Source organism: Haliaeetus leucocephalus, unplaced genomic scaffold, assembly GCF_000737465.1.
Source record: "Haliaeetus leucocephalus isolate CR32 unplaced genomic scaffold, Haliaeetus_leucocephalus-4.0 Scaffold162, whole genome shotgun sequence".
NCBI lineage: Eukaryota > Metazoa > Chordata > Aves > Accipitriformes > Accipitridae > Haliaeetus > Haliaeetus leucocephalus.
The window spans coordinates 2,125,242-2,135,326 of NW_010972598.1; the positions used below are offsets into that span (position 1 = coordinate 2,125,242).

At 42.7% G+C, this 10,085-nt stretch overlaps 1 protein-coding gene across 1 annotated transcript; it reads left to right on the forward strand.

Moving 5' to 3' along the window:
- Positions 1-38: 38 nt before the first annotated feature.
- On the forward strand, positions 39-2,030 carry MAP1LC3C (microtubule-associated protein 1 light chain 3 gamma). The gene is made up of 4 exons (XM_010562603.1): positions 39-96; positions 180-235; positions 383-489; positions 1,499-2,030. The coding sequence occupies exons 1-4, from the start codon at positions 39-41 to the stop codon at positions 1,707-1,709; spliced, it is 432 nt and encodes a 143-aa protein (XP_010560905.1). The 3' UTR covers positions 1,710-2,030.
- The last annotated feature ends 8,055 nt before the right edge of the window (positions 2,031-10,085 follow it).

Sequence of the window (10,085 nt, forward strand, 5' to 3'; positions counted from 1 at the left end):
CGGCAGCAGCCGGAGCAGGGAGGAGGAGGAGGAGGATGATGCAGGCGATGCCCGGGGCGCAGGCGGCCAGGCCGTTCAAGCTGAGGAAGAGTTTCGGTAGGGCCGGCGGGTGCGCGGAGGGGCTGCGCGGCGGCGGCGGGCTGCGCGCACGCGTAACGCTTCTCCTCTCTCCTGCGTAGCCACCCGGCTGGAAGAAGTAGCAGGAATCCGGGCGAAGTTCCCCACGAAAATCCCGGTAAATGGCTGTTTTGTTCTCGGAGGTTATTGCCGCTGTTTAAAGAGAAGCGTTGGGATCCTCTCTAAAGCGGCGGAGGGTGGGGGGAAGGATGTTCCAGACCCTGGGTGGTTTAGGTTTTGCTAAGTGCGACTCTAATTGAAACAGGTAATTGTTGAGAGATACCATAAAGAGAAATACCTTCCTCTCTTGGACAAAACCAAGTTTCTTGTTCCCGAGGAGCTGACCATGACACAGTTCATAACCATCATCAGGTAGGCAGTGAGCACCTGTGGGTCTGTGCTGCAGCTGGGGCTTGCTGCTGCTCTCTACGCCGGTATTTTCTAGTGCTGTGCTGGAACATCTTGCTTTCTTTGGTGGGGAGGAGGATAAAGGTATTAGTAATGGCTTCCCTCTCTTGCAAGGGTTTAAAGAAAATCAACAGATGTTTTTGCAGGTTCATTTGGGGAAAAAGTATGGTCTATGCTTTTTGGATTCATAAAGTCGTCTTCTCTCTTCCCCCAACTGTAGTGAGTAAAGACTGTATCAGGCTCCTTTCTGCTTTCATCCTGCTCAATGAACTTGGTACCGGGGCTCTGTGGTTCTGTTCTGCTTGTAGCTATTACTGCCTTGCTCTCTTCCTGCACCTTGCTGAATTTGCTCAAGTTCAAAGCAACTCTTGGGTGTGAGTGGCATGAAATGTGCTTCTATACTATTCTCTATAAAACACTACAGGGAAGAAGTCTCCCAGAGTGTTTAGTCATGTTCTCTGACAAAGTATAAAAGCTGTGTGCTTTCCAGCATGCTTTTTCAAGTATGGAAAAGATCTTTCGGGAGTCTGGAGAACCTCTGTAAAAGATGCTTTTGTCTCTTGGACAACTTAGGTCCTGATCCTCATATGTTTTGTCTCTGAAAAGGATTCTTCTTTTGAAGGTAGACTTTCTAATAAGTATAATGGACCATGCTGCAATCCTTTACTACAGCTGTACTGCAGGAGCTTTTGGTTTCTACTCAGCACTTCTCCCTGGTAATTGGGAACTCAAAGCCCAGGATCAGTAGCACTCATGGTCTAATAATGTAAGCCTTTCCTCAGAGCACAAGCCTTTCAGCTTCCAAACCTACAGTTAACTTCCTGCTGATGAAGACGTTAAACCACATAATGACTTTACACAGCATTTCTTGTACATAGTTCATGCAACTGTTCTGCTTAATACATTTCATAGACTAAAGTTGAAGCCTTCTTAAATTTGCTAATCCTCTATTTCTCCTCCCTTCTCCAATTAGAAGCAGGATGGCTCTAACTGCTACACAAGCTTTCTACCTGCTGGTGAACAACAAAAGCCTAGCCAGTATGTCCTTGACAATGGCAGAAGTGTACAGGGACTACAAAGATGAAGATGGCTTTGTGTATATGACATATGCTTCCCAGGAGATGTTTGGATGCTCTTTACCCACTGCTCAAGGGAAAACTATGGAATGCCTTCAAGAAACTTAAGGTTGGGTCCATGTGCTGCAGCAAAGCAGTTTGCTATGAATCATGCCTGTGACATGAACCTCGGAGATGCTCCTTCCAATATGAGCTCTTGAGCTCTGTAGTGGGGAGTAATGACCCAAAAGCTGGCAGGACCAGCTTAAGGCAGACTATGGTGGTACACTTTTCCTAGATAATAACTTGGATATATATTTTTGTATTTGAAGACACTATGGGGTTTTTTGGAACTACACCTCTGCTTTTTTGCAATATCAATCTTTGTTATGTAACTGATTTTTAAGGTGTCCGTAAAACCTAAGCCTAAAATAAAGGAGCTTTTAAGTATTGAGTTGAATGTTAGTGTTAATCTGGGGAAAGACTGTAAAAGTCTGTCTAGGAGAAGGTCCTAGAATAATTCTGAGAATTTAAGCTCAATGCCTCTTAAATGAAGCATTGCTTGCGCAGCCACTCTGAATTTTTTAATGGAATAACAAAGCTTAAGTCTGGTCACAAAGGAGCAAAACCATACCTATAAATGGCTCATTAAGCTGGATATCTGAGCTGCAAGATTAAGCAGACTGTACTAGTGCTAGAGCAGGGTTCAAATGCAGTGTGAAGTTTAACACCTGGATAAATCGCCATCAGCTGTTACAGAAAACACTATGAGCATCTGTGATATAACTACTTGTTTAAATAAGCAAAACTGATTGCTAGTCTGCATAACCTAAATGCACATAGCATCACTTGACCTGTAGTTTAATCAAGTGTTCAAGAGTCTGTTCTTACTTCTGAATAGTGCTAGTCTGGTCTCTGTAGATAGACTGTCATATCCATCCCCTACAGGCATCTGCTTGTCAGGTCCCCTGAAGGACTTCAGTGAGCCTTCTTTCAAGGATGGATAGAGCTATATCATGTACCTTGTGATTAAGAGGTATACTGGTGTCTCTAGAAAATGTCAAAACTGTCATGTAGTGAGATGGTGATTCATCTTAACATACTGACTTGGTTCTAAATATGTATTAAAGGAACACTTGACATGAGGCTTAAAGTATAGCTCAAGCTGTCTTTCTTGGTCTCCTCATATGTGAGGAGTGTATTGGAAAGTTGTAAATGTTCTGATTGTGCATGACCAACTTAAAACACCAGGTCACTTAAAAATTTGTCACAGTGTGCAGTTAATTAATCAACCTCTGGCAGCCTCAGCTTAGGACAGTCAAATTGTTACAATATGATGCAATTCTTCTGTTCAGTACCAAACTGATTTGCAGAATGATTAATGTAGGAATTACTAGACTGCGAAGAAAGAAGTGTTGACAGTATTTAAATATGCATAAGGAAGGAATGTGTGTGTAAGCTTTTTGCAGTGGTTCTCTTGCACTAATAATCTCTTGAACTTAAAGCTCTGAGCAGACCTGGGTTCAGGCCTCTAAACCAGGGGGTTTAGAGGGGTACCTGCCTTAGTGAAGGTGGTGTTTGCCAACTCATGTTTCATGAGCTGAGGAACAAAGAAATCATTGACCTGACTGACTCAGTGGAAAGGCTAAGGCTATGTCAGTATAGGTTATGAAAACATGTGGGCTTTGGGATCCCAGAATCAGTTGCTTGGATGGATTTCACTTTTGCTTGTAATGGAAACAGTTTCCATTGCACAAATTGAACTCAAATAGTCATTTGTTACCAGCCCTCAGGGAGGCAGAGACACCTGTTTGGCAGGAGCACCACACAGCAATGTCGAACAGCTGTGGGAACCCTGGGGTGAGGCAGCAAGGGGAAGTCTTGCTATGTTCAAGCTCTCTTGCCAGTCTAAGAGCTGGGCTAATATTTTGCTTCGTTGGCTCCTCTGTCTTCCTGTCTTGTGTGATACTTGGTAGATGAAGAGAAAAGCACTACAGATTCTTGGCTGGAGCAATTTTATGTCTGACAGCCAACTTTCTTTGGTTTGTAATGTAGTAGCTGGGGTGTAAGTGTTGATCCCTCCAGCATTTATTGACATTAGGCTATGGTGTCTAACAGGCTGAGTGACAGATCCAGCCAAAAAAGTTACACAGGGAGAAGGTCAGTTGCAGGTAAAGAACATCATTATAAACCAGTTTAAACTGGCCTGCTGAACCTAGAGAGAAGTCCTGTGGACTGGGAAAGCTTCATCATTGAGTAATAGTAATAGACTTGCCCTTCTACCAGGTGTTGAAGCAGGTAGGATTAACCATCAAAGACAGTTTTCAAAAAGTCTTAAAACAATAAACTAGGAGTTAGGTGCTCAAATAAGTTATGCTGCTTGTGGAGTTGCTTTGGTGTGACTAGAAGCTTTGGATTCAACCTATTGTTTCTTGAAGTGCAAGGAACAAGGATTAGAAAAGAAGCAAACAGAAGAACTTTGCTCCGACTGACATAAGCAACTGAGATAACTGCAGCTACTTCCAATACAGCTGCTGTTTGAAGAGCTAATGGTTGTTTGAGCAAATGCCTATTGATTGGAGACAGATACATACTTTTTACAATGAAGGACACCGTGCTGTGGTAAGTAAATTTATAGTTCTTCCAATAGATGCCACTGTAAAAAGGGAAGGCAGAGATGCCACTTGTTTGTAAAACTATCTTCATTTCTGAATTACAATATGGACTTGTGTTCTTTAATATAAAAAATGTCCACCAGAGAAAAGAAATCATTCTGAGGCTAACTCTGTGTCTGCCATAGACTACCAACTAAATCCTGGAAGGTGCTTAGTGCTCTGGCTTCAGAGCACTTGCAATACATATGTGCTCTGCTTGTAACTTGTTAGATTGGGTCCACAGCACTCGGCCCCTTGTAAGACCAAGCACTGTGTCCCATCTTCAAATATAAAACCAATCAAACTGAATGGACACTGAACATAAGTGTGGGATGAGGGGCTGAAATTGCCCTTGCTGTTGAGGTCTTTTCTTTTTTTTGAGTATTGTGTAAAATAGAGTACTGGGGCAGTTGTGATTTTAACATAGCCAAGTGGAATCATACAGAAAAAAAAATTAAGGTCTGTTTTTTATAACTTCAAGGTACTAAAGTTATAATGTTAACCACAGATACTGCTGGAGTTATTAAAAGGGAAATACAAAAGCAGCTAAAATCTGAGGCTGCAACCTTGCTGCACAGAAATGATATTTTAATGAAACATGCCATTCATGTCTGTAATGTATGCCTGCATAGTGACTGCCCTGGGAACAAGATTGTTTTCAAGACCTGAGCAAACTTCACTCCTGAGGCCCATGCCGTGGGCTGCGTGCACTCTGAATGCTCATAAGGGCAACTGGAAAAGAACACAGTAGCAATTCAGAAAAACCACCCATAAGCTCTTGGGTTTGGTCAAAAAAAAAAAAAGTCATACCAATGCATTTGAATTTCAAGTGGGTAGGAATCAATTTTTTTTCCTGTGCCTGCTAAGACTAGAGATTCAGCTGTCTGTACTTTCCTTGCTACAGCTGATGTCCTACAGCCATCCACAAACACAGCTAGAAACTGTGTACAATGCTTTATGGAGTGCAAATTGACATTTGTTACTGCAAGGCAAACGTGATAACCTCAGTTTAGGCATTAGCACATAAGCAACAGCAGGAGCTTTCCAAACTGTTTGGATTTAAAAATGACTTAACATTGTGTGTGGGTAGAATAAAAAAAATAAATGAATGGAGATACTAATCTTCTTGTTCAAGTACTGCAGGCAACAAGTCTTGTGAACTTAGATGGGTTTTTTATTTTTTTTTCCTATGCTAACTATTTCTAGATGGTGGTCGTTTCAGGGTAAAAATATTTAAAAAGATATACTGTTAAACACACTAAGTGACAGACGGTATCCTCCTCTTCAAAGGAGGTTTTTTGTTTTGTTTATGTAAGATACAGTAAATGAAGAGGGTCAAATGAAATAATAGAACAGAATATAATCTTCAGCACCAAACTGTACTTCTGTATTCTCCTTTCAAGAAGGCCCCTATAGAAACTACAGGGAGAAAACCAAAAGACCCAATCAGGAGAAAAACTATTTTTAGAATGCTGAGGTTTAACTTATGGACTATGAAGTGGGGGGGGAGAGAGGGAGGGTTTCTGTGGAAAACTTTCAAGGGATCCCTGAAAGGTGATTGAGAAATGCAATTTCATATGTGTTATAGTACAAAACTTCTAATGGCATGCACGCTTCCCTTAAGGATTACTGCTCCAGAAATATTTCTAGATAACTCTCCTGAATGTTAAAATACCCCATTCTTTTCATACAGTTTTGAATCACCCTGTCAAATTTTAGAAAAAAGGGAAGAGAAAGTTCTGCCTATAGGTATGTGCTTAGTTTCTTTAGCTTTCTGAAGATGCTTTGTAATGGTAGCTGCACCCACTTTTTTTCCCTGATGTGTTTAGGTTGCTTCTTAAGAGCACAAGTTTCTTGGTTATCTGCTACAGTCCACAACATGCAAAGGTAGCTAGGCCCTATAATAAATGTCTGACCCTAGTTTAGAGGAACATGAATACAACTTTAGTGAAGGTGGCTAATGCCCTTAAGGCTCCCTTCCAGAAAGTCATAATCATATCACTCCCTGTCTCTTGTTTTCCACCTGATGCCTCTCTTGTGACTGCAGTGTTCCTATGGCACACAACTGTAGTAGTGTAGTCCAGGGGGGGTTTGAAGAACATAGAGCAAGTATTGATGCCAGAGTTTGAAAACACACCGCTGTCCCTTCCCCTGCAGCAGCAGACCTTCAGGAGGGAGGGAGCGTGCCCGGCTGGGTGCACGTGGAGTTTCCAGAGCAGGCAGGGACTGAGGAGGGACTGCTCAGGCCACTCAACACTTACATCATGTCCGGCAGGGACATAAAGGACCTTTATGAGGCTGCTTATGATTTCTTGCAGGGTGGGCTTGGCTGGTGGTGTTTATTTTTGCAAATACTCCAAGACCCTGGCTTCACTTTCTATGTACAACAGCGTAGTCTGTATCTTAATCAGACTCCCAGCCTGGTTTATGTCAGAAAGGTGAGAAGGCTATTGGCTGCATGGTCCTTGAGATGATGCAGAAAGAACCAGGTTCATCTGCTGTTGATCAAGACATCCCTGGTAAACCTAAAGCTTATTTCCCATTCTCAAGAACAGAGCCAAGACTTTACAGCCTGCCAGATGGATTTGCAGGGAAATCTTTAAGTCAGCAAACCAGTGGGTGAGGAGAGGGGATGGAGTGGGCCAGGGGGTTAAACAGGCGTATCAGTACTTCCACCCAAAGCAGCTGCAGCCCTGTATTCTTCACAAGCCTGCCTGTGACTGCCTGGAAAGCCTGAGCCTCAGTGTGACCTCACTAAGGCAACTATTACACCCATTAGCTCACAAAGAGAAGTTATGAGAAAGAAAACACACACTCACATGCTCACAGATGGAGGGTGGATATAGCCTTTTCCTGAGTAAAAAGCTAACTCTGTCAATGGAAAAAAACACACGGGAGGGTGCTGAAAGGAAGACATGGCAAGTAAAGAAATTCTATTCTTGGTGCTGGCACTACTTCATAAGGCGACTTGGCCCTTACTCTGAGAACTTAAAAACTTAATGTCAAGCAATGGATATGAGTATGGTCTCTGTCTGACCCTCCTCCCCTAAAATGCTGCATCTGTGGTCAAAAATTAAAAGTCAGATAGTGATATGAGCTGCATATTTGAATGCTGACTGTCTGAGGAAGAGTAACTCATTTTCCAGCAGCTTGATGCATTAGTTGTCAACAAAATAAAAGAGCCATCAATAGGAAAAACAGCTGCTGTGCTACAGGTGAGGGCAGGATCACCAGCTTAGTGCAGACACATCTGTGCTGTCTAGACTGTCAGTGTAACCCAAGCATTGCAGGGGTTATGAAGATAATTTTGCTATTCAAAACTATATTGGCTCTGCTATAAACCTGTCAAAACTGTCAAGAGAGGCCTCAGGAGAAATACTGCATTTTCCTAGGAGGCAGCTGGATTTGGTTTAACCCTCAGCTCTTCCCCGCCATCCTCATGCTCACAGACTTTTGTTCCCATTCTTTTTTTGGAAAGGTTCCAGGCCTTCTGTGTTTGCAGAACGTGGGTACAGATTCCAAGATTGCTGAAAACTATAAATAATATGCCCTTAGTTGCCATGTAACAAACTTGTGTGAGAATTCGCAGCTCTTCTGTTATTGTAATTCAGCCTATGTTGGAGCCACAAAATTTGGCTATGCCTCGGTCTCTCTCAGGCTTCTAAGCCTCTGTTAGGTCTGGAGCAGCAGTTTCAATGGGATGGCTGAAGCTGTGACTGCTATTTAGGTAGCTCCCCCCTTCCAGTGAATTTGGTTTAGACAGAAAAGGTGTCGCATCCCTTCTTGAATCAGCTGAAGAACAGCTGTGGGTTTTAGCCTTGCTCATCAGAGTGAACTATTTTTGCTACAGGCATAACAAGGTAGGTATATGTAGCAGCTTAATTTTGTACCCCAGCTGATTTTGCCATGGAAGGAGCACGAGCTCATCCCGTGGCAGGCTGGTGAGAGGTGACAATCTCCAGGAGAGGGCTGGTGCAGAGGGGGGTGGTTACAAGAAACTGAGGGGGAACTGCTACTGGTGTAAGTAGATCTTGAAGATCTATATGAGTCTGCAGGCTAGGCCATATGAGGACCTTAAAGGAAGGTTTCCTTTGGCTCTGGCATCCGAGGCAGCTGGCCCATTAGGCAAGTGTTGAGCAAGATTACTGTCATGTGCTTCACAGAGGAGCATCCTTTATAGCTCAATGGATAAAGAGTGGGGCAGACCCTGCTCTGATTCCCTTTTCTCCCCGAAGGGGCTGAGCTCCACACTGTGCACCCCCAGTAGCTCCTGTCTCCCTGGACCCAGCACAGAAAATTAACTTTCTGCTGCTAGAAGCTAGGGCCTTTGTAGGTAAAGCCCAGAGTGACAGCGGAGGTGTGTGACTAAGGGGCTTGAATCCAGCTCCCAAACTAGACCCCCAGCCTACCTTTCCTTTCTGAAAATAACTATCCAACTGCAGGATCAGCGAGAGGCTTCAGTTTTACTAGTGGAAAATTTAGGCAAAACCCTATAAAGTAAACGAAGCAATTCCAGTAGAAGCTGGAGCATGCACTGAAATTACTGCCTGGAGCTATAAAGGCTGCAGAGCGAAAGCTACCATGTGACAACTCATGGGAGGAAGCACCGACAGGAGGTGGAGAGAAGAAGGAAAGGTCAAGCACTGTAGCAGACATGAAAGGTTTTATGTTTAATTTTCTGGAAAGTTTTTCTTCAAAATATGGTTTCGCCAAGCATCTTGTTTCCCAATTCAAACTGCTGTATTTTTTTCCCATCAAATTAATTTTACTTATGCTGGTTTGTCAGGAGGGAAAATCCAAATCTCGACTTAGTTTTATATGAGGGAAAAGATGAATTAAAAGAAAATTCTTGTTGACTATACAGTTACACCTGTGTGACTGCCATAAAAATTTGCAGTGTGTATGGGAACAGACACTCGGGTAACACTGAAAAGCCAAAACAGGATTATTGTATTCTAGACATGTCTCCTTATTTTAAAATGAGGTGAACCTTTCTGCTAATTCTCAGCATAGGAAGTTTTGTGTTTTGTGGGGTTTTTGGGATGTGTTTTGGTTACATATAAATGAGATCCACACACTTTTGGTCAGGCTATGTTTTATGATCTTTTACTAGTGAATGATTTGTTAACTGCAGTACTGCATAACAAGCTATAGTGGACTACCTGTATGCCAAGTTACAAAAAACAGAGAATGGAGGTGTAGCAGGGAGTAGTTTGCCAGCATATGGAGGAAATAAATCTATAATAATTCATAATATTTTGCATATGTAAGATCCAGAGCTGGCCAACTGTAATTTGCAGAGTGGACACCCTACATGTATTTTCATCAAAGAGAACAAGAAATGAGAAACTGAAGGTGAGCAGTTAGAAAAGATGTACTTTACCAAAATGTCTCTCCAAAAGTGCTGTAAACAAGTCAGCAGAGTTCCTGCAGGCTGAGGCTGTGATGCCTTTTTCAGAGCTTTCTTTACCCATAAAGCATGTCTTGAAACAGTAGTAGCTTTAGGATTGTGGCTTAGTACTCACACAGAGCTGAAGAAATATGTTTGGGTTCCCATTTGGAGGAATAAGCCCGGCTTAAAGTTAGTCTTGACTTCCCGCATTTCCTGTCTAACTTGTCTATTGAGTGATTAGATGACTACCTTGTTTGGTGATGCAGGAAAAACTCTGGAAGGAAATTCTAGTGGTAAGCTCCCCTGCTCTTTCCACAACTGTTTCCAAAGCACTTCGTTTAGGAACCACACAAAACCTACACACACTATATATACTGCTGAAACACAGCCTCAGGTGAGGTGGGGTAGCCAAAAGTACACAGTTTCTAAAACAGAGGGAGAAAAAAGGAAGAAAGTTAT